The sequence below is a fragment of the Hemiscyllium ocellatum genome, chromosome 1 (assembly GCF_020745735.1).
Source record: "Hemiscyllium ocellatum isolate sHemOce1 chromosome 1, sHemOce1.pat.X.cur, whole genome shotgun sequence".
NCBI lineage: Eukaryota > Metazoa > Chordata > Chondrichthyes > Orectolobiformes > Hemiscylliidae > Hemiscyllium > Hemiscyllium ocellatum.
Window position 1 is genome coordinate 116,646,392 of NC_083401.1, and position 24,630 is coordinate 116,671,021.

Here is a 24,630-nt window from a genome sequence, read left to right on the forward strand (position 1 = left end):
CTCTTTTTGACTGCCTTTTGTTAACCCGATCATCAAATTCCTCTTTTTGACCAGAATAAACTTTTGCTGATTTGGAATATTTGCTTAAATGTTTGCCACTGCTCATCCACTGGCTAACCCCTTTGTCTATTTTCCTAGTCCACTTTAGATGACACTTTCTTTAGATCCCTATAATTGTATTGATTTAAGTTGATGACACTGGTTTGAGACCCAAGTTGCTCTCCCTTTAAACTGAATTTGAATGTCCTACCATGTTGTGATTTCTGATCCTTAGAGGATCTTTAATGTGAGATCTCTTATTAATCCTCCTTCATTATGTGCTCCTGCAAGAGGAAAGCAGGAGAATGGGTTTGAGAAACATAGTTGTGATCAAATGGTGAAGCTGACTTGATAGGTTAAATGACTTAATTTGGCTCCAAAACTTTATGGTCTCACTTGTTCTAAAATAGCCTAAAATAGGTAGGTTCTACAATGTAAGAACCAATCCCTGATGCACTCTGGTTTTTCATGTTAACCCTTGTCCACCTGATTAGTCATTATGCAGATTAAAATCACCCATAACAGTTGGAATGTGTAAGAAAGGCACTACATTATTTCCTCTAATGTACATTGTCCTGCAGGGAGGAAGCTCTTTCAGGGCCCAGAGATACCACCCGTGACTTTTTGTTTTTGCTCATTTCCACCCAGCTGATTCCATATTGTGAATCTTTGTACCTTAATCATTATTCTGCACCACTGCGATCATTTTTGTTTTTAACAAAGCTTACTCCACCACCTCCTTTTGCCTATTTTTCTGAAATGCTTCGTACCTTGAAATGTTGAGTTTCGGTCACACTGCAGTCACATCAATGTAATATCTATCAAATCATAGTAAGTCAAGTGCTGCATTCACCTAAAGAGCCTTAAGTTTTGACTTGTCGCCATTATTACTTGATCAGATTCTAAATTCTGTTTCACTCTATATTTGTAATCCCAACCTGTCACATTTTAATTATCAATCACCTCTTCATTACTGTGCACCTCTGCTCTCCAGTTTTTTTTTGTGATTTTGTTTTAAGCTGAGTGGGAAGAGGTTGCAGAGCCTTGAAATGCAGTGCGATCTGGATGTCCTCATACACAAGCTGCAAACCGTTATTTAGTTTGCTTTTAGACCTAGAGTCCCTACAATGTAGAAACCGGCCCAACAAGTCCACACTGAATCTTCAAAGAGCATCTCACCTAGATCCATCCTCCTGCCCTATAACCCTACATTTTCCATGACTAATGCACCTAACCTACTCATCCTTGAACACGATGGGCAATTTAGCATGGCCAATTCATTATACAAGTAAGTAACTATTTGGGGAAACGAAAGAATGTTATTGTGTATTATGAAGGGAATTGAATCAAAAGTAGGGACATGACGTGCTTCACTTGTATGGGGCACATTCCCAGTGCTATGCAGTTCGGCTGAACTCCTCTGGTTTTGTCCATATCTAATTTAGCTCCAAAATCTCCATCAGTGGCTTCCTTTCCTATTCCTGCAGTTACCTCTGGTGTCTCCCAACAACGTGTGCTTCGACCCTTTGTAATTGACGTGCTGTCCCTTGCCTGTGTCTTTCAAACCTGTCAATTTTTACATGTATGCTGACAATACCCAATCATACCTGTGTTCCATTGTCTTTAAATTGTTGAGCTATTTAGAAAGCCTCCAGTACTGACTGAGCAGAATCTTTATCCAAATCAATAGTGGCAAGACTGACACCATTGTTTTACTACCTGCCACAAACTCTGCTTCCATGCCACCAACTCATCTCTCTCCATGGCTGCTAGCTAAGGGGAAGTGATGGCCTAGTGATATTATCACTGGCCTGTTAATCCAGAAACGTTTGGTAATGTTCTGGAGAGCTAGGTTCAAATTTGAATTCAATAGAAGTCTTGAATTAAGAGCCAAATTACCATGAATGCATTGCTGTTTGCTGGAAAAATCCATCTGGTTCACTAACATCCTTGAGGGAAGGAATCTGCCATCCTTACCTAGACTGGCTTACATAGGACTTCAGACCCACAGCAATGTCATTGATTCTTGGGCTGAGTTACAAATGTTGACCCAGTCAGTGCTGCCCACATCCCATGAATGAATAATAAAACAGATTGTGAGCAACTGTGAGTCCTGAGGAAAAACGTTCAACCATAAGCTTGCTGCTGCTATGGTAGATCTGTTGGGAAACCATGGTATGTTCATATGCGCAGTCAAAACGAGAAAACCTGCTGAAACCATCCTTGCTTCTTAGTTTTAGATCAGAGTGCTGTAATATATGCTGTCTAACCTCTATTCTATAAACTTGAGGTTATCTAAATCTCTGCCCCATTTCCTCTTGTACTGGATATCATTCACTCTCAGTCCCTACCTCACTGGCCTTTTCCTGGCTCTCCATTTCATATTTCTCATCTTTTGAAGCTGAGCTCTTCCCTCTTTTGGAGATCTCGCTCAGCCTTTGAAATATCTTCACTTCTCTCGCTCTGGCCTCTTGAGCATCCATGATTTTAATTGTTCTGCTATTAGTGGCCGTGCTGTCAGTTGCCTGAGTGGCAGTCCCAAGACATCCCTCCCGAACACCGGTGTATTTCCCTTGGATTTCATGTCTTTAGACACTTTTTTAAAAACCTGTCTCTGATCAAGCTGTCAGTCTTTTGCCCCGTTGTTTCCTTATGCAATTCAGAGTGTTACTTTGTTTAATAACACTCCTGTTAAGTACCCTGTGATGTTTTATTTTAAAGCTGCTGTATAAATACAAGTTCTAATAAATTTCATGGCATTACTGCCCTGGGAATTTTGCTGCAGTGAAACAAATTAGTTATGTCCTCAGGAGGTGGAAGTAACACGTAACATATGTTCTATTCACACTTCGTACCTCGTGCTTACCAAGCACGGAACAATCAGTTCTGAAATCTAATGCCAAAAATTGTTCTGTGAGGAGGATGCTGTATCATTTCGGATGTTGGATATTCTTATGTGAGGTGTTGTGTAAAAGCTATCCTTACAGTGCAGACAAGCAGGAGGCTAGAAGAAGCCAGGCAGCATCAGGAGGTGGAGAAGTTGGCATTTCCGGTGTAACCCTTCAGGACTGTGAAGATTGCAACATGTGGGTGCAAATTTGACAAAACTACATCTTGTAACTTCATGAACGTCATGCTTATCTTAGTATCATGGAAGATGGTAGCTCCCTCACGTTTTGATCCTTAATTTATAGGCTAGAATTCTGGTGGTGTATTCTTGGACTGTCACATGATCAATTTCGACCTGTTCTGTTGTTTTTAAATAAGCATGTTGTAAACTAGGATGGATGTTCCCCCTAGCACTCGCATGTGTAGTATTAGGATTTATATTTCATATTTAATTGTCAATATTCAATATTCCATTAACAGAAGTTATTGCTTCATTTAGCCCATATGTTAATTTCAAAAGACTAACTTTGACATACTATTGCACGATCTAACAAGAAAGTCGATTTCCTATTTTTGGTACCAGAGAGATTAAGGTTGTCTGAGCTAAGTCCTATTAATTTGTAGCCTGTTAGAATGAAGATAACTTTCTTCTGGAACTTCACTGCAGCTGTGATTGTCATTCTGTCCTAATTAAGCTTCAAATATTAATCATTTTCAGGAAAACCTTTTCTCAAGGGAGAGAAATGTCTGAAGAAAACTAGAAGTTTTATAGTTTCATCATCTTGGTTATTGCAGTGTTAAAAGAACTGTATTTTGTAAAATTACTTGGGGATTTGAAAAAAACTAAGTCTCCAGGTATTAGGAAAAACCTGATGTTCTCTGTGAATTACTATAAAATATATTTTTAACCGCCCTGGGGCTGAGCACTTCCTCATCGCCAACTCCAGAGTTTTATAAAGTGCAACTGGATAAATTGAAACTGACTTCATCTTTCTTCCATCAATGTGAATTATGATTTTCAGGCTCTCTCCAGAGTATATGGTGATAATTGCATGTTTGCCCCAGGTATTTATGGAACTAACTTGGTGTTGAAGCATGATATGACCCAATAGAGTGTCTCTACTTTTGTCTTCCTACTATTACCTGCTCATAAATTTGTAACAGACTTCATCCAAATCAAATTCTCTATCACTCACTATATTCAGCCAGAAGAGCAAAGTCGATCCTGCTGAGGACCCTACTAGTGATCATCAGCTATTTCTATTTATTCCATCTGATGATCAAAATGTAGCTGAGCAAAATGAATAGAACCAAGGTTATGGGCTCTGCAATATCCTGTCAGTAGTGTGGAAGGGACTGAATGTTTAAGATGGTGAATGGGTTGCAAATCAACCGGGCTTCTTTTGTACTGGATTGTGTCAAGCATTTTAAGTGTTTTTAGAACTATGTAAACAGGTGAAGAGTATTCCATTACATTCATAGCTTGTGCCTTGTAGGTAGGTGCTTTTGAGAAACTGGAGGTGAGTTACTCACCACAGAATTTCTAATTAGAGTCATAGAGATGGACAACATGGAAACAGACCTTTCGGTCTAACACATTCATGCCGACCAGACATCCCAACCCAATCTAGTCCCACCTGCCAGCACCTGGCCCATATCCCTGTAAACCCTTCCTATTCATATACCCATCCAGATGCCTTTTAAATGTCGCGATTGAACTAGCCTCCACCACTTGCTCTAGCAGTCCATTCCCCACACACCACTCTCTGTGTGAAAAGATGGTCCCTTGGGTCTCTCATATCTTTCCCCTCTCACCCTAAACCTATGCACTCTTGTTCTGAACTTGCCCACCCCAGGGAAAAGACTTTGTCTATTTATCCTATCCATGCCTCTCATAATTTTGTAAACCTCTATAAGGTTACCCCTCAGCCTCCGACGCTTCAGGGAAAACAGCCCCAGCCTGTTCAACCTCTCCCTGTAGCTCAAATCCTCCCCCCAGCAACATCCTTGTAAATCTTTTCTGAACCCTTTCAAGTTTCACAACATCTTTCCGATAGGAAGGAGACCAGAATTGCACGCAATATTCCAACAGTGGCCTAACCAATGTCCTGCACAGCCGCAACATGACATCCCAACTCCTGTACTCAATACTCTGACCGATTAAAGGAAAGCATCCCAAACGCATTCTTCACTATCCTATCTACCTGTGACTCCACTTTCAAGGAGCTATGAACCTTCACTGCAAGGTCGCTTTGTTCAGCAACACTTTCTAGGACCTTACCATTACGTGTATAAGTCCTGCTAAGATGTGCTTTCCCAAAATGCAGCAACCCACATTTATCTAAATTAAACTCCATCTGCCACTCCTCAGCCCATTGGCCCATCTGATCAAGATCTTGTTGTAATCTGAGATAACCTTCTTCGCTGACCACTATATCTCCAATTCTGTTGTCATCTGCAACCTTACTAACTGTACCTCTTATGCTCACATCCAAATCATTTATGTAAATAATGAAAAGTAGTGCATCCAACACCAATCCTTATGGCACTCCGTTGGTCACAGGCCTCCAGCCTGAAAAACAACCATCCACCTTTTATCTTTGAGCAGTTCTGTATCCGTGGTTAGTTCTCCCTGTATTCCATGAGATATAGCCTTGCTAACAAGTCTCCCATGAGGAACTTTGTCGAGTGCCTTACTGAAGTCCATATAGATCACGTTTACCGCTCTGCCCTCATCAATCCTTTGATACTTCAGAAAACTCAATCAAGTTTGTGAGACATGATTTCCCACGCATAAAGACGTGTTGACTATCCCTAATCATTCCTTACCTTTCCAAATACATGTACATCCTATCCTTCTGGATTCCCTCCAACAACTTGTCCACCACTGACGTCAGGCTCACTGGTCAATAATTCCCTGGCTTGTCCTTACCGCCCTTCTTAAACAGTGGCACCACATTAGCCAAGTTCCAGTCGAATGGCACCTCACCTGTGACTATCGATGATGCAAATATCTCAACAAGAGGCCCAGCAATCACTTCCCTTGCTTCCCACAGAGTTCTAGGGTACACCTGATCATGTCCTGGGGATTTATCTACATTTATGTATTTCAAGACATCCAACACTTCTTTCTCTGTAATATGAACATTTTCAAGATGTTGCTGTCTATTTCCCCATATTTTATATCTTCAAAGTTCTTTTCCACGGTAAACACTGATGAACAATACTCGTTTAGCATCTCCCCCATCCCTGCGGCTCCACACAAAGGACGCCTTGCTGATCTTTGAGGGACCCTATTCTCTCCCTAGTTACCCTTTTGTCCTTAATGTATTTGTAAAAACCCTTTGAATTCTCCTTAACTCTATTTACCAAAGCTATCTCATATCCCCTTTTTGCCCTCCTGATTTCCTGCTTAAATACACCCCTACTTCCTTTATACTCTTCTGAGGATTCGCTCGATCTATCCTGTCTATACGTGATGTGCTTCCTTTTTCTTAACCAAACCCTCAATTTCTTCTGTCATCCAGCATTTCCTTTACCTACCAGCCTCTTCTTTCACCCTAACAGGAATATACTGTCTCTGGATTCTCTATCTCAGTTTTGAAGGCTTCCCATTTTCCAGCTGTCCCTTTACCTGCGAACATTTGCGCCCAATCAGCTTCTGAAAGTCCTTGCCTAATACCGTCAAAATTAGCCTACATCCAGTGTTAAGCCCACTGCTGATTGTAAGTTAGATAAATAAGCTGGGTTTTTGGTATATGGGGCATAACTTTAAAGTTTAAGGTTATCATAAAACTGGGAAATGTCAACTTGGGTGAAATTGACACTGACCCTTCAATTGCATATGAAGTTTAATGCAGAAACATGTGAAGTAATTCATTTAGATAGAAGGAATGAGAAAAGTCTACATATAAAGATAAAAGGTGCAGTTGTAAGGTGGATGTGGAAATAGAGACCTGAAGGCATGTGTACCCACCATTTGAAGTTAGGGCAAGTTGACATGGTTGTGACAAAAGCATCTGTCAAAGTTCTCTTTACAAAGGGATACAGAGAACAAAAGTAGGTAAGTTGCATTTGGTCTCATGAAGTATGAGTTTATACCTTAGCTGGAGTAGTTTATTTTTGAGGAGAAAGTGAGGTCTGCAGATGCTGAAGATCAAAGCTGAAAATGTGTTGCTGGAAAAGCACAGCAGGTCAGGCAGCATCCAAGGAACAGGAAATTCGACATTTCGGACATAAGCCCCTCATCAGGAATGAGGAAAGTGTGTCCAGCAGGCTAAGATAAAAGGTAGGGAGGCGGGACTTGGGGGAGGGGCGATGGAGATGTGATAGGTGGAAGGAGGTCAAGGTGAGGGTGATAGGCTGGAGTGGGGTGGGGGCGGAGAGGTCAGGAAGAAGATTACAGGTTAGGAAGGCGGTGCTGAGTTCGAGGGATTTGTCTGAGACAAGGTGGGGGGAGAGGAAATGAGGAAACTGGAGAAATCTGAGTTCATCCCTTGTGGATGGAGGGTTCCCAGGCGGAAGATGAGGTGCTCTTCCTCCAGCAAGGTGTTGTTATGGTCTGGCGATGGAGGAGTCCAAGGACCTGCATGTTCTTGGTGGATCAATCATGGAATGTGGATGTTGTTGGCTGGGCCAGCATTTATCGTCCATCTTTAATTGCCTTGAGAAGATTGTTGTGAGCTGCTTTCTTGAAATCATTGAAGTCCATTTGCTATAGCTAGATTTCTCAGTGCCTTTAGGGAGGGAATTCCAAACTTCTCTCCCTGTTACTTCAAAAGAAGGTTGATCTGTTTTGAAGACAGAATGGTGAGTGGCATAGAAAGGAACATGCAGATGGTGGTGGAAAATTCCATCAAGTGTTGTAACATGTGCAGTACAGATAGTGGACAGGCTTGGAGGAGTCGGGAGCTGTACAGTTCCTGCCTCTGGTTGGCTTTTGGAGTCACAGTATTTATATCATTAGTCTTGTTAAGTTTCCATTCATTGGTAGTCCCCCAGAGATGATAGTGTGGGAATTAATGATAGTGATACTGTTAAATGTTTCCGCATCTAAGGAAAAGTTTGTGCATTTCATTTTCTGCAGAATAGAATTATCAGGATAGGATCAAAGATGAGGATCTTAAGTTTCATGGAAAGATAGGAAAACCTGGGACAGCACCTCTTAAAGCAAGAAAAGAAAATGAGACGAGATTGGGAGAGGTATTCACAGTCATGAATAGTTTCGGGACTGTAAATAGGGATGAACTTTCCAGTGGCAGTAAAGTGATCAGAAAAGGATTTGAGATGATGGACAAAGGAACAGGAGATGGTATCTGAGGAATGGTGATGAAAGTAGCTTTGGGTAGAAAGGAGGAATTAGAAAAAATACTTCAGAAAAATTCCTCCATACCTTTGAGGAAAGAATAGGAGAGCAAGACCTCGCTCTTGGGGTCTAAGCTATTCAACGTATAAGTACTAAAGCACAGAAAGCTGTGTGTCTTCCTATTGTGCTGCATCATTTGATAATTCTGTGCATTATTAATTGTAATTACATTTAAGCAGCTAGAGATCATTTTGATCCTGAAGCCTATTCAGCCATTTTGTGATTGTGACTGATCTAGGCCTACCACTTCATAGCTGCCACTGAGGAGCCTATGCACAGCTCCTCTTAGTCTTAAAACCCTTTTTCTATTTCTTACCAAAGAAGGTTTTTCCTACTACTTGCTTAGGTCTCGTATCATTTTATTAAGCATTAGTAGGGTTTTACCCATAATAATTAATGTTAGTCCATGCCCTCTTCTATTTTCCCAATTTTCTTGCACATCTTCTTTAGTCTGGTATATTTAATTATCATTCCTGACCACCTTGCAGACATAAAACTCAGTAACAGTTAATATTGCCATACCTTCAAGTCAGGTTTGTGATTGTAATCTGTTAAGTTTGTTGTTTGTGCTGTACATTCATATAAAGAATGCTTACTTGGGCCACATGCTGTACCCTGTCCACCACCTTGGGTTTACTTGCACGTTTCTTATAAACACAATTACTTTTCATCCTTTTAGTCTTTGTTGACCTCTAGTGCATAAAACACAGCCTGTGTTTTATGTCACTCCCTTTGTTTGCTTATTTTTGGACTAATTTAAATTACCTCCCCAATTCTATGTGCAAATATTTCTTAATTTATGCAGCTAACCTTGAAAGTAGACTTCATTTATTTGCAGGTGTAATCAACTGTTTATACTGCAAAGGCTCATTTCCATATGCAAATTCTAATTGTGGGAAAAATTTGCCACATGTACCTGTTGGCTTTATGAAATAAAGGTTAAATATAGGGTTTTAAAATTGATATTGTTTAATATAACAGTAAAACATTTTATTGATGAAGGTTTCCTCTGAGGTAATGTAATAAATCATTAAAAATCATAATTGCTTTGTCTTCATTTGCAAAGCATTTGTAACAAACAAGACAAATTACTGACAAGAATACCACTAAGGTTTGGTCTAGTAGCCATCACACAGATAGATAGCTGCATGGTAAACAAGGTTGCAATGTAGGCTAACCTAATTACAGAAAAGATGTGGTCAGTCTGTTACTATTTCCATCAGGAAAAAAAAAGGATTTTAGCCCAAAAAAGCAGGATGTTAAAATCATTCTGAAGTGAGAAAAGGCAGAAAACAGTGGTAGGTGTAATTTATAGGCCCTCCCCAGTGATAATCAAAGAATTGGGCATGGTAGGTGTTAAGAAATTAAAGGAACATTTAGAATGAGAGTATTACAATAATTCTTATTATAGGCTGGGCTAACCAGATTGGTAAACGTGGCTTGGAGGACAAGTTTATGGAATGCATGTAACAGTTTTCTAGAAGAGTAAATTGAGAAAGCAACTGGGGAATATGCTATTTTAGATTGGCTATTGTCCAATGCAGTAGAGCTCATACAGTAGTAACAACACAGCACAGGAGGAGGTTATTTGACCCATCATGTCTGTGCTAACTCTCTGAAGAAGCAATTCAGCAAGTGCCACTTCCCTGCCTTTTCATTGTTCTGCATGTTGTTCCATTTTAAATGGTAATCAAATTCCCTTCTGAATCTCTCACTTGAACCCAGCTCCACCACACACTCGGGCTGTGCTTTGAGATCCTGACTACTTGCTGCGTTTTTTAAAAAAAATTAATTTCATGCCACCCAATTCTCAAATGAGAAGGGTTTGTCCTTAAGTACTTTATCCAGTCCCCTCGGGATTTTGAATTACTCTTAACGTATGTCCTCTCAACTGTCTCTAAAGTAAACAGTCCCAGTTTCTTCAATATATTTACATAACTGAAGTTTCTCATTGTTGGAACCATTCTTGTTAATTTGACTCTACCCTTTCAACTGCTTTCACATCCGTACAAAAGTGTGACATGCAGTCTACAATGCTGAGTTAGTGTTTTATACAGGCTTAATTATCTTTCTTTTTTGTACTGTGTCCCTAATGATAAAGCATAGGATTCTGAATGCTTGATTAAATGCTTTTGCAAGACCACTCTACACCCCATGACACCTTCCCATGCAATTGTAGATGGTGTAACATTTGCCTTTCAACTTCTTCCCACCTCACTATATAAGCTTCCAGTCACATCTTCCAGGTGAAAACCTACTCTTCACTCTATCTAGTCAACTGTATTTGTTGCTCACAATGTGGTGGTCTCCACGTTGAGTTGACCACTTTGAGGAACACTAATGTTCTGTCCATAGAACTGACCATGCACTTCAGTTCCCTGGCCTACATCTCCGTCTCAGACTTTCTGCAGTGCTCCAGTAAGTTTCAACACAAGCTGGAAAAACAGCTACTCATTGTCCTTTTGGGGACCCTGCAGTCTTCAGGGTCAATTTCAAGTTCAATAATTTTCTAATATAAGCCCTCGTTGAACCACTGTCACAGCCAGGCCCTGTCATGGTACAGGCTTTTTTTTTAGCACTGCCAACCTATTCTTTTGCATTGTCATATAGTCCCTATTATCAGCTTTTCTCTTTCCCTGGTTTACCATCATCTATCCCTTTGTCTGTGAACTGTCTCTGTGTGTGTGTGTGTCTCTGTGTGTGTGTGTGTCTCTGTCTCTCTGTCTGTGTCTGTGTCTCTCTGTCTGTGTCTGTGTCTCTCTCTCTTCCTCCCCACCTCTTCAGTGCATATGCCACTATTTTCTAGTTATATTCCGTTCTGAAGAAGGGCCACGGGACTTAAAACACCACCTCTGCCTTCTGTCCACCAATCCTGTCAAATGTGCTGAGTTTCTACAGCAATTTGTTTGTGTTTCACATCTTCAGTATTGTTTTATCTAATTTTCATGATGGCTGATATTTGGCTCAGCGGCTGAATCTGTACACACTTCAGCACAGTTTTCGAGATGGGAGCAGAAATTCTGTGCAAATTGAAGTCCACATCTTTGGACCATAAATTAGTTTATTCTCATGTATTTGTATTTGTATTTGAACACACCTCATCTTTCTGAGGATTAACTTGTACAGTTGCTATTTATGCCACTCTGAAAGTGGTTAATTGCCTGAAGTGTTTTGAAATGAGGTTGACATAATAAGATGCAGTTTAAATGCATTCTATTGTAGTAGTCCTCATTGAATGAACCTGACAGGGAGGGGAAAAATTAGTGTTGCTTTGCCTCAAATCCTGTCATCATTGATTTACTGGGCTTTTGAATTCAGGCACAATCTCCATATCTTTGACAGTTAGTGTCCTGAATTCTGTGATCAGATTTGAACTGATGATTCATGATTTCTTCCCTGACCATTATCCTGTTCTCTCTTTCTTGTCAAGTGCAGTGACTAATGTTGATGTAAAGTGCCATGGGCACAGTTAGTCCTCTTGTTCCTTACCTGAATGAGCATTCTGTGTGTGCAGGCTTCAGTGGAGAGTGTTGGCAGATGGGTCACAGCTGAGCTTGAATCTATCCTTGTTCAACATCACACTTAGATCTTCCAGCAGGTGTCGCTGTGCAGTGGCCAGGTGTGGGAGTTACTCTGACTCCTTCATCACACTGCAGTACTGAAGCCAGTTGTAATACACTCCAAGCTGTGTCGGTTTACAAGAATCAATATTGATGCCATTCTGGATTGTGCGGTTCAGTTTTGCTCTTTATTATTCTCTGTGGTATAGAAGAACCTGCTGGATGATTTGTTTTCTCTGCCAGTTGTGCATTTGAGTGTCATGGCCTCTCCAAGTGCTGATGATGCTTAAGTAGATTTTTAAGAGTGACTTCACTGCTTTTGATGCTCTCAAATGAGCACGATAACTATTTATGTTACTGGCAAACAACTTTAATTTTATTGAAAAACTTTTGTGCTTTGATGCAATTGGACAGAAACTGGATAACTGAGTGGATCCTTCCAGCCAGTGGGTAAACAGGACCATTGACCTTAGTTTGTGATGTGCAATTGGAAGGATAATTGTGCTAACCAGGATAAAGTCTCCCTCATTTTTTTTAAACAGTCTAATTCCATGATATTTAGGTAACCTTGCATAAGTTCAAGACCTCCTTTGTTTTTGTGAAAGCTCACCTGCTGTTTGAAAAGCACTAAACTAGGCAAGGTCTTGTTGATCTTATGCTAGCCTGAGGAGATGGCACTGCCAGCTTTTTTGATGGTGTTTACCTGGCTGCTCCACCGACCTGTTTGGAAAGGTCAAGAAGAGCAGCAGAGTGCTTCCAATGTCCTCAGTAACACTTTTTTTTATATTTTTGGTCATTTTTCCCAGTGCCGTTTATATGGGATCTTTGTGTAATTTTAAAGCCAGACTTTCAGTGCAACAGTAAGACCATAAAAATTAGGAACATGAGTAGGCCATTTGGCTCTTGAGCCTGCTTCTCCATTCAAAAGGATCATGGCTGATCCACCATTCCTCATGTCTACTTTGCTGCATTTTCCCTGTAACCCTTGATTACCTGCTGCACCTGATTCCCCTACTGTTCAAGAATTTATCTTTCTCCATTTTAAATATATGCATGGACTCTGCCCCCACAACTCTCTATGGCAAGGAGTTTCAAAGACACTTACCTCTCAGACAGAAGAAATTCAGTTGCAGTAAGATGTCCCTACTCTTGTATTCCAACCCTCTTGAAATAAGAGCCAATATCCTTCCTGATTACTTGCTGCACCTGTGTGCTAGTTTCCTCACTAATAACAGTGGTTTATAGTAAACAGTGAACAAGTAGTTTATAAGATGTGAATTGTTTTGAGGATGTGGAAGAAGCCATGTTAATTGTATTTGAGTTCTGAATGCTATTTACAGGTGCCTTTTTGATTATCTTTGGGAATTGTTTACATAGGGACTGGTATTATTACCTGCTTGACACATACAAATTTCTAATGTGCCTTCATTTCCTGTCATGGACTTATTATCATCATTAAATGTGTTGTGGATGTGTGATAATATATCACTTTTTTTCAAAACTGTACAATCTAAATGTTATTATTCGAGGTTTCTAGATTCTGAAGACATTTACACCACATTAACATGCAGTGATTGGCTTAGACTACAGGACAGTATGATATGTCACCCAAAGGTGAATACCTGTTTTTTTTGAATGAGAATCCAATTTGCAAGAGAAGAGGTGGAAAGAATAAATGAATCTAGTTTGAGAGAGCGAGAGTGTGATGAAAATGAATTATAGCAAATATATTCAATGCTTATACAAATTAGGAGGAAAATTTTTGCAATTAAGCTTCTGAATTCAAAATCTATTTTGCAGGCAAATTATGTAAATTGCGCAATGATTTAAGCAAAACAGCATTTTAACATTTCCAAGAACCAAACTGTGGCATAACTCCAGTCTATGGTACTATTGAGATTTTGGTTAGCAGTTATTTAAGTTCTTAGAAAAATCCCTGAATACCTTTTTTGTACAGTTTTTTTTTAAAAAGACTGGATCTTATTTCATTTTTTGTTTTGGATGAATTCTTAAAACAGGTCCTGCTGGAGTTAATTGCTGTTTAAATTTGTATCTCTCTGACAGGAAATTGATGAAGCTTGTAAGCGGATAAAACGGGAAATTGATGACCTTGGGCCTGAAGTTGGAGATATCAAAATCATTCCCCTTTATTCTACACTGCCACCTCAACAGCAGCAGAGGATATTTGAGCCACCACCTCCTAAAAAACCAAATGGAGCCATTGGAAGAAAGGTACAGTGGTTTTGAGGCAATCGTCTATGGCATGCATAATATGACCACTTTGCAAACAATTGCTACTGTTTGAGATTCTGATGCGATGCATTGCATCTGAAAGCATTGGGTTGCATTGTTTAGTGCTGATATTATGCAGGAATTAATTACAAGGCCTCTTTAAGTCTGAAGACTGAGCCATCTCTTTTATTCTCCAGTTTATTTTGACATATTTTATTCTAAAGTAGAAGCACCTTCAGATCTTTTATGATCTTAAAATTACTTTCTCATTTAATAAATAAAAATACAAATTTTAATATTTCCAGATGATATTTTTCTCCTTTTTGCCCTTGTTGAAAACAGTTTGTTTTCCTTGTTTTGATATAGTTACGTGTGATAACCACAGTCCTCTGGACTTTGCTAAGTGTTGATAGGCTGGATAATTGTACTAACTATAATATCTGAGCCCACTCAAGTGTATGCCTATCATCTATCTGTAGTGATGAGGAGCAGAGAACTTGGCTGACGAAATGTTTTGCTCCCCTAGCTTGGATGAATGTAGCCAGGTTTTTTTTGCACCAATACTGCTGCTCCATTGGTTTCAGATAACTCTGCATTGGACACGTTCCTTCACCTGGTTCCTTCACCTGGAACCTTCGTGCTCCTTATAGCCAAGACTAGGCTCCTTATAGCCTAGTACATCTAGGATCCCATGAATCTCAAAATAAGTTAATATACAATTATGGCAAGTGATTAGGAAAACAAATGGAGCATTAGCATTTATTTCAGAGGAATAAAAATTTGGGAAGTTTTAATGCAGCTGTACAGTACTTTTACAAGATTACATCTGAACTACTACGTGCAGTTTCGAATATATTTGAAAAAGGATGTAACTACATTAGTAGTAGTAGCAGTAGTTCAGAGCAAGTAATTTATCTCGTTCTGGAGATAAGGGCTTACCTATGGGGCGATGGGGCAGAGTAGGCCTCTATCTGTTGGAGTTTGTAAGAATGAGAGATGATCTTATTGAAGTTTCTAAGATCCTGAAGTATCATAAAGGCAGATGCTGGGAGATAATTCCTCTTTGATGCCTTGCTAGCACTTGGAAACATTACTATCATCCTTGTTAGCTGCCATTGACTTTCTCACATTCTTATAGATGGATGTGGATTGGTTACCAGCCCTACTATCAATAACGTTTTCCTACTCCTGTGCCCACTTGGTCTTATAATTGCACTTGTGATTTTTTTTCTTCTTCTTCTTTTGTTCCCCAGCTTTTTATTAAATGTTTAGCTTTGTTCTTTTGTACAAGGGTGATTAGGATGATGGCAAAATATCTTCCAGCCTCAGGATCAATGTCTGAACTCATTAATATTTTAGCCTACCCCACGTCAGCTAAGAACTCTGACAAGTTCCAACTTGGTATGAATCTTGGCTCTGTGTGTGTGTGTGTGTGTGTGTGTGTGTGTGTGTGTGTGTGTGTGTGTGTGTGTGTGTGTGTGTGTGTGTGTGTAGAAGAGACACGACTATATCTGCATGGTGCAGTGAACTATTTCTAATACTTGTTTTTCTCATCATTAACACTTGAGTATCATGCACAGGCAAGTTGAAAGGTTCACAGTTTGCTGTGGCTTCTGCCATTCATAAACGTAGTTGTCTACATCAGCTGCTTGTAGCATGAACGTAGAAATCTGCAATGTTTTTGGCATGTCAATGAATTTTGGTTTTGTTCATCTGTAATCATCTGACAGCTTGCCTTTTAGTCACAGTGAAACTCAGGTCTAACCTGTTTCGAAATCTTCCTCTACTGCTTTTTTTGTGTGTAATACCTCTGCTTCTGATGCAAAGTACATTAACTAATCAGTTAGCCCTGACCTGCCTGTACATTGATATTGGCTATGTTGCAATGCTTGCAGGTCAGAAACTAAAAATCTAGTAGTGAGAAACTCACTTCCTGAATCCCTTTCAAGAATTGTAGACCAGTTGGTCGAGCGTTTTCCTCACTCCCTAATGTTAGGCTATGATTTAAAAATAAAAGTAATAACAGAACATTTGGCAAATTTTAACAGAACAAGACAAAATCAGCATGAGTTTATGAAAGCAAAATCCTGCTTAACTAATCTACTGAAGTTTTCTTTTGTGGATCTAACCAGTAGATAAGGATGTAGAGCAGTTGGATTTCAGGTAGGCTCTTAATAAAGTCCCATCCAAGAGGTAAGTCGGCAAAATTATAGCACACAGGATTGAGGTTAGTATACTGGCATGGATGGAGAATTGTTAGATAGGGAACACAGTGGCAATAAATGAATCTTCTCCCTGTGTGGCAGTCCATGAGTAGTGGTGTACCATGGGAGATCAGTGCTTGGAGCTCCAGCTATTCACCAAATGTAGTATTTTCAAGTTGGCTGACAATGCAAAACAAGATAGGATTGAGTGTTCAGGAGCAGCAAACTGACTTCAGGGAAATCTAGTAAGTTGATTGTGTGGGCAAACACATGGCAGATGCAGTATAACATGGATAAATTTAAAGTTATACACTTGTGATAAAGACATTATTTAAATAGTCATGGATTACAAAGGGATCCAGGTGTCCCATACACAAGTGAAAGTATACAGACAGCTACAGCAGGCAATTAAGAAAATGCTGTTTTGGTCTCCATTGCAAGAGGATTTGAGTTCAGAGTAAGGATGTCTAACTGCCTTGGTGAGATCACATCTGCAGTATTCAGTACAGTTTTGATCTCCCTATATAAAAGGAAATATAAGCACTATAGAGTTAATCAGAGGTTCATTAGAGATCATCGGGTATGAGGAAAAAATGGTAATGTGATCACCCCATGATCATATTCAATAATAGAGCAGACTTGAAATGCCAAATGGCCTTGTGCAGCTCCTAGTTTTTATTTTTCTCCCCAAAACCTGTATTCACCAAGGTCCTTAGACAGCTACTTCTAAATCCATGATTACTTCCAGTAAAAAGGGTATTTGCATCAGATATAACACCTTCAACTTAGTGCACCAGCCACTCACCATCCTGATGTGTATCACTATTTCTTCAATACCACTGAGGTCAAAATCATGGAGCTCCCTCCCTAAAGATATTGGAGGGCTACCTACAGCAAATGGACTTCATTGCTTCAAGAAAGCAGCTCATCACCACCACCACCACCCCGCGAGCAATTAAAGATGGGCAATAAATGTTAGCTCAGCCAGTGATGCCCACATCCCAGACTGAATAAAACAAAATTTCAGTCATATTTAAAAAAAATTTATCAACCCCTTTTAAATCACTCTTAACGTAAAAACATCCATCTCTACAATATTTCAACTTTTTTTGAATTTGCAGCTCTTCTAAACACTCTCTGACTCTTGACTTTAGTATTGCATTGATTTTTTTATTCAGTCAGGTATGTATGTTGCTGGTTGATCAAGATTAATTGCATTTCCTTGAAGGTGATGCTGAGCATAGAATTACATACACTGTACCACTTGAAAACATGTTATTTGAGCCAGCGTATCTGTGTGAGTGCTTATAATTAAGAGCCTCCTCCCATTCTAAGTGCCTTACTTGCAACTTTTCAGAATACCTTTTATTCCTTTTTCCCTCGTGTATGCAAAGGTTTTCTTTCAAAGCATCTAAAGACATGCCCCATCCAAGCCCATTCATAATTTTATAAAATAGAGTTTTACAGATGACTCTTTGCATTATATTTTCATGGGAAATGAATATTTTCATCCTCCCTGATAGCAGTGCAATCTTTCAACTCTGGAGTAGCCCTGTAAATCACTTTTTTTTTGGTTTTGCATTCTTTCCAGTGCTTCCAGAACTGAATAGTTATTCCTAGCTTTGGTCTGATTCTGGTACTCTATAAGTGTAATAGGATATCTCTACTTTTTGTTAAGATTTTGCCTGTAGAAATAAATCCCAATCCTTTGCGAGTGTTTTTGATTGATTGATTGTTTTGCTAGCCTGCCCTCTGGGCCATTCACAGCAGCAGAATTGTGCTCAAACGATGACCATGAGTCGTCATTGAATTCTATCTGATTCCAACCCCATTTGATTTGCTAATATCCTTTAGGGATGGAAACTGCCACCCTTACCTGGTCTGGCCTACGTGTGACTCCAGACCAACTGTAATGTGGTTGACTTTTAACTGGCCTCTGGGCAGTTAGGGATGTACAATAAATTCTGGCCTAGCCAACAAAACTCTTCATCCTGTGAACGAATACGAAAGCAGTGTGTGCTATCTACAAAGGGTGTTGCAGAAATTCATCAAGGCTCCTTAGCACCTTCTAACCCATGACCATGTTCACTTTGACGGATGAGGGCAACAGATACATGGGAAAACCACACCTGCTAGTTCTCCTCCAAACCCCTCACTATCCTGACTAGGTAGGAAATAGATCTCTGCTATTTCTGTGTTGTTGGGTCAGAATTGAATAATTCTCTCTAAGGATATTGTGGATCAGTCTACAGCACATGGACTGCAGCGGTTTAAGCAGGCAACTTGCCATCAGCTTCTCTCTGCACAACTGGGGACTGGCAATAAATGCTGCCAGTCGGCAATGGCCATGTCCTGTTGAGTGAATGAGAAAACATTGCTGCTTTTAATCTTTTGTTTGCCTGTATACCTAGATCCCTTTTTTGATCACATGGTTTTAAAAAAAAGAGACAAAGGCCTTGTTGATGTTTATTTTACCAGATGAATTTGTCTCTCATTTATCTACATTCCCATGCCCCTTTTAATACCCGCTGGCTACTGACTGAAAGCTAGTGGAAGTAATTTACTATTTGAATTTTTTTTATTTACTTACTAAAATTTGTCATGATTTTTAACACCTCGTGACTGTTCTACAGGAATTTCCTTATGTTGCCTCAACATCAAAGCAAGATAACCAAAACAAATAAGTTAATGGCCCATTACCCACACAATGCCTCTATTATGGACCAGACCAAAACACCTCAAAATATATTGAGATAATCTAGACCTTAGCTTTTACTTATTTGAAAGCTAAATGTCAGGCATTAATGTCCAGATGCAATTCAATTGGTCAAACAATTGACTTTAAGCAAAACACACTTTATTTTTACACTGCAGATAAAATACAGGCAATAAACGTGAAAACATTGGCTTATCTGTAACTATTTAGAAATGCTAAACTGAATAATATATGTTAACTACTAATTAACAGTTCCATTGTAGTAGCATCTTTAAAAAAAGCCCTTGGTAAAGGCAATTCACTAAAATTGTCTCTCATGCAATTCTAGCAGCAGGAACAGATCCCCAGCTTTTAGCTATCACAGAGAGGACTAGGAGGTTCCACAACCAGCAATTGCAGAAAGCTAAAACTGAAAACCCTGGTTCTGTGGGAGCCTGACCCCACCCATTCAGGCATCTTCAATGGTTCAAACATTTTAAAAATCTACAAGGTATCACAAGCTATTTACTCTGTTGCCTGTGAACAGACTACTCCGTACCACTGTCTCAATGTTTCTTCATAAAAACGACAAAGAACACCTCTTGAAGCCATAGTAAACTGAGAATTGCATATGTGCTTTAAGCAACTTTATCAGCCTGTGTCTCACCTTTTAGAAGATTTGTAAATCTGAATTCCACAATCTCTGCTTTCTTTTGAAAACTGCAGTTTATTAAAACAGTCCTCTGATTATTCACCCTCGTTAAACAAACTGCTTCCCATTCCTCCAGGGTCGTTCTTCATGTGGATTCTATCTGCTTGTCCTTACGGGATACTATTTTGGGAAATCTGTGCTCGAAAATCTTAGATATAAAAACAGCAAACTCATTGTATTTTGTCTGATAACTAAGTCTTTATTTGGAAATGGAATTGGATGTTGCTGCTGTGAGAGAGACGTAATTTGAGATAAAATGTATTTTTAAAGCTTCTGTAGTGACACTCAGGCTGAGGAGGAGCTACCACTGACGGGAAGGCGTGGAAGTGCAGAAATTAAATACATGTGGTTTTGAGGGTGGGGCAGGGGGCCATGTTAGAGGTGGTTGTGAGTAGAATATAGTTGGGTGCTGTGTCGTGATAAATGTTTCTTTTAAAAATACTTTGAAGATTGAAGAACCTAGGCATCTCCACCCTAGTCTACTGTATGGGAGTGAGAGTTTTAAAGTCATTACATGGGTATGCATGGCTCTCTGAAAGCTGCATTTACGATCTGGTTTCCCTGTGAAGATGGTGATTGGTCTCCTCTTTGAAATTCAGCTGTCGTTAGGGTGACAGTAGGTAATTATGTACAAGTCACCATGGCCGGTGCTTTGGAAGCTATGATATTCCTGTGCTTGTCTTCCTTGATAAAGGTTGCAGGGCCTGAGAAGGTGCAGGTGAAAATAAACTCGGTGGTTTGCTCCAGTACATTCTGGAGAGTGCACTTGAGACTACCTTATTGTGCGTCTGTGTGTAGAACTGCAGAGTGAATCAGCAACTGGAATGCTGATCAGGTCGATAGACACCCAAGTTGAATGAAACAAATCTATTGTCTGTTGTTAGTGAAACTCTGGTGTGGGCCTTGCAGCCGACACAGATGGTTTACGTTGCTACTGAGCCCACTTTGTAGCCAGCATTTTGATATGTCTGGTACAGTTGGGCTCCCTAAGGTTAGCCTTGGTGTCAGTTATGGATTCTGCAACGTGGTGCTGTTTGTTTTTTTTTAATGGTGATAGTTTATCCTTTTTAAGCAAACCTCAATTATTTTGCACTTAGGTGGTGCAAATGTTACTTGTCGTTATAGGAAACATTGCAAAGGTTGATAGAAGTTTTGAATGAATTGATGTTGGACAAGGTTAAGATTTTAATCTGGGACTGAGGTGTTTATTGACCCAAGTGTAATAATAGGAGTTAGGCTCCTTGATCTTGATCAGTCATAATTTTGTAAAATTCTTGAGGTATAGGCTGAATGGCTTTCCTGTGATTCTATTTGTTGCATGTTGTCTTTGCACTGCTGTGCACTGATGTAGTCTGTATCATTATCAGAGAGGTTGTAAATCAAATTGAACATTACAGTTATGAGTGAAGAGCTTCCATATCAAAGGGAAAGTCGTAGAACAGTAGGAGCTGATTGTTCCAAAGTTGCTTTCTCGAGGATTCCCTGAAGTGGTGCGATGGGTTGTAATGGCTGACCTTGCATGACTGCAGCTAATTTCCTTTCTGCCTTAGTACGCTGGCAACAGCACAGCTTCAGGTTATATCTGTTGTCTTCAGTTTTGGGGCTTCTTGGTGCCATAGTTGATTGAAGGGAGTTATGATACTTAAGGGAATTGGGGCTGTAAATGTGTTGCTGGAAAAGCGCAGCAGGTCAGGCAGCATCCAAGGAACAGGAGATTCGACGTTTCGGGCATAAGGCCTTCTTCAGAACCTGCTGCGCTTTTCCAGCAACAATTTTCAGCTCTGATCTCCAGCATCTGCAGACCTCACTTTCTCCGCTTAAGGGAATTGCTCTGGCTATTCTCGTTTATTTGGTTTTGTAGATATTTTATAATCTATCTGTTCAGTGATGTTATTACACACTTCGGAGCAGGTGGGATTTGAAACTGGGTCACCTGGCTCAGAGTTAGGGGACATTACCAATGGACGACAAGAATCCCTCAGACTGAAGGCAAACAATACTGTTATATCCATATCGGGATCAAGTTGCAGTGAAATCTGGAGCCAAATAATTTTGTCAAATGTCTGAGTGCCAGAGAATTTCTACGTAGGTAACATCTACAAGATATCATATGAGTAGTACTGATAGTCCCAGCAGCTGTTAGTTGTTAATATTCTCGCTTCTGAGCTACGGGTTCCAAGTTCAAGTTGCATTTTGGGGCTTGAGAAGGTTGGCACTCGAGCAAACTATTAATGGAGCATTGTACTGTCAGAAGTGCTGACTTTCAGATGTGACATTAAACTGAGGCCCTGTCTATAACCTCACTTCAGAAATGCTTCATTGGCTGTGAAGTACTTTTGAGATGTCTGGTGCTAAATAAATGCAAGCCTCTTGTTACTGACCGCTGCCTATCCGCCTCTCCCAATATATTAATTTTTTTATTCATTCACAGGATGAGGATGTCACTGGCTAGGTTAGCAATTCTTGCCCATTTGTAATTGCCCAGAGGGCAGTTAAGAGTCAGCCATATTGCTATGGGTCTGTGTAATCCAGATGAGGTAAGGATGACAATTTCCCTCCCTAAAGGACATTAGTGATCCAGACGGGTTTTTCCGATAATTAACAACAATACACCCCTAATCCTAGATATTTATTGAATTCAAATTCCACAGTCTGCCATGGCAGGATTCCAATCTGGATTCCGGGAACGTAACCAGGATCTCTGGATTAACAATTCAGTGATAATACCAATAGCTTCACCTCTCTAATTACATTTCTGCTGTGTTTTGTGAATGAGACAATGGGTCATTCTCCCCATTGTTATGTCATTAGTTGCAATGAAATAGAATGTTCATGATGCTGATCAGACCCGATGGGCTGAATGGGCTAGTTCTGCTTCCGCTGCTACATCTTAGTTATTATTTGTTCGCAGGTTATCTTTAACCTTTAAAGTTTGAATAATATGAGAGGCATAACTGCAGCCAGGTAATAACTTGATGAAATCAGCGAAGCTAACTGTCACTGGCATCTCGAGTGGTGGGGTCTCTTGGAATTTGCCACATTGCATTTCTGATTGAAGATCCTTGCTGGATCATTAGTTTGCCCACTCCCGTGGGTTATTGATAGACTGGTCACAGAGCAGCCTCCTTTATGTTGCACTATTCTTGTCTGACTATTCTGGATCTGCTGAATTGTGTCTGTTCAACAGCAGCATGCTGTTTTCTCACCAAACCGGTTGTTCAGTGCAAGGTCTGGGCTGGTCATGGTCCAGGCATGCATATGTACACCTTGAGGTTAGAGATTAAAGTGTTACTTGCTTCTGCTGATGGGTCTCACTGCCTCAGAGTTTCCCAGTTTATCTGCTGTTGGGATGTCTTATTATCCTCAAAGCACCATGTTAATGCAATTGGTATCTCACTTGGCATGGCAGCGGTGATGGTGAGTGTTTTCTACTGTGGTGATGAGACTTGATCTTCACTGGGACTGTGCTACTTACTCTAAACCACCATTGATATGAAATGGATAAGCATGGCGAGGATGAAAGCAAGTAGCCTTTTCTTTCATTTTGGCTCCCTTACAGGACTTTGTCTTGCAGGGCTTGGTGTTAGTTTTATTGAGTGCTCTTGATAAACATAGAAGTTCTTCACCCAAAATACATTCTGTTCCTTTAGTTCTCTGAGTTTTTACATAATCCACATGAGTTTTAACTGATATGTTGGTTTGGTTGCTGGGAGTTAGTGGGATATTTCAGTTAGGTTTTTGGCCTGTAGCAATGGGAGGCAGGTCGTGTGTTCACGATTCCCAGGCCATGTGTGCTAATATTTGTCTCTTTATTACTCTCTCCTATTCCTGAACTCTGAAAGGCTCGGTTCTGCTTGGAAATGTTATGAAGCAGTCTGTGAATGTAGCAGAGTAGCATGGTTCTCTGAACTTGGTTAAATCAAGCTGCCACTTGTGGGAAAACATCCACATTAATGCCCAGAGGTTAATGCAAAGAATGTTGGCAGTTGGACTGGGCTGAGTTGTTCAATTCTTGTCATAATCCAATACTGAAGTTGCTATTGACTGGTCTACAACTTATTTCATTTCTGCTTTTGTAGCAGTGAGTTTTGCAATTTACTAAGCCATTAAGAGTCAACCTATTAATTTCGGAATGGAGTCCTGCTTAAGTCAGTTGCCAGTTTCTTTGCCTGAAGAATAATTAGTACTGTGCACAGAAGAGGTGAAGGTATTTAGTCATCTGTCAGAATGATTTGAAGGCTTCACTGCAGGTTGCCTTTTAAGTGCTATGTTTACTAAAATGGTAATGTGGACTTGGAAAATACAGGCTGGCTTAACCATGGAAATAATATTTGTGGAGACAGCAGTACGTCTTATGTTGGGTTGAATCATAGCAAACGTTAAAGGGTTTGCATTTTTTCCAGAGGATTAAAAGCCTACTAATGACAGCACATGATTATTTATTGACAATCATGCATAACTCTGAAAGTTCGAACTCTGAAGCAGTGGCCGCTGCTAGCTTAAATTGCAGTAAAATAAGTTATTTCTTCTTATTAAAGAAGGTTGATCGTTCTGTGTGAATTCTCTCAGCATGTTAAAACCTTAGCTGGCTGTTTCCTACACAGATTTATACTCCGTTGCAGACTAAGCATTCTCTTTTATGCTGGAGGTTTCTCATCTATTTTGAAGGAAATTTTCAAACTTTATCAAATAGACATGCAAGCTTTTGGGAATATGAGGGATTCAGAGATTAGTCCCATGTGTAAAAGGCACACAACTGAATATTTTAATGTTAAATCAGAGCGCAGCTGAGTCATATATCTAAATCTCTTGGCTCTTTTACTTTAGAGAGTCGAGTGGTATTTATGGAAAATTCATGTGATTATTGACGCAAGGATACATTGGGTTAATCTCTTTCCGAGTTTTGAATGTCTGCTCATTTCTGTCTGTGACAC

General features: G+C 39.9%; 1 protein-coding gene across 2 annotated transcripts in view; it reads left to right on the forward strand.

The window, feature by feature from the left end:
* Positions 1-24,630, forward strand: part of dhx15 (DEAH (Asp-Glu-Ala-His) box helicase 15) — a 105,042-nt gene that overhangs the window by 47,641 nt on the left and 32,771 nt on the right. For both annotated transcript variants that reach the window (XM_060825212.1, XM_060825220.1), the window contains exon 6: positions 13,918-14,085. In XM_060825212.1, coding sequence (XP_060681195.1) covers positions 13,918-14,085 — 168 coding nt within the window. The remainder of the gene's footprint in view (positions 1-13,917; positions 14,086-24,630) is intronic.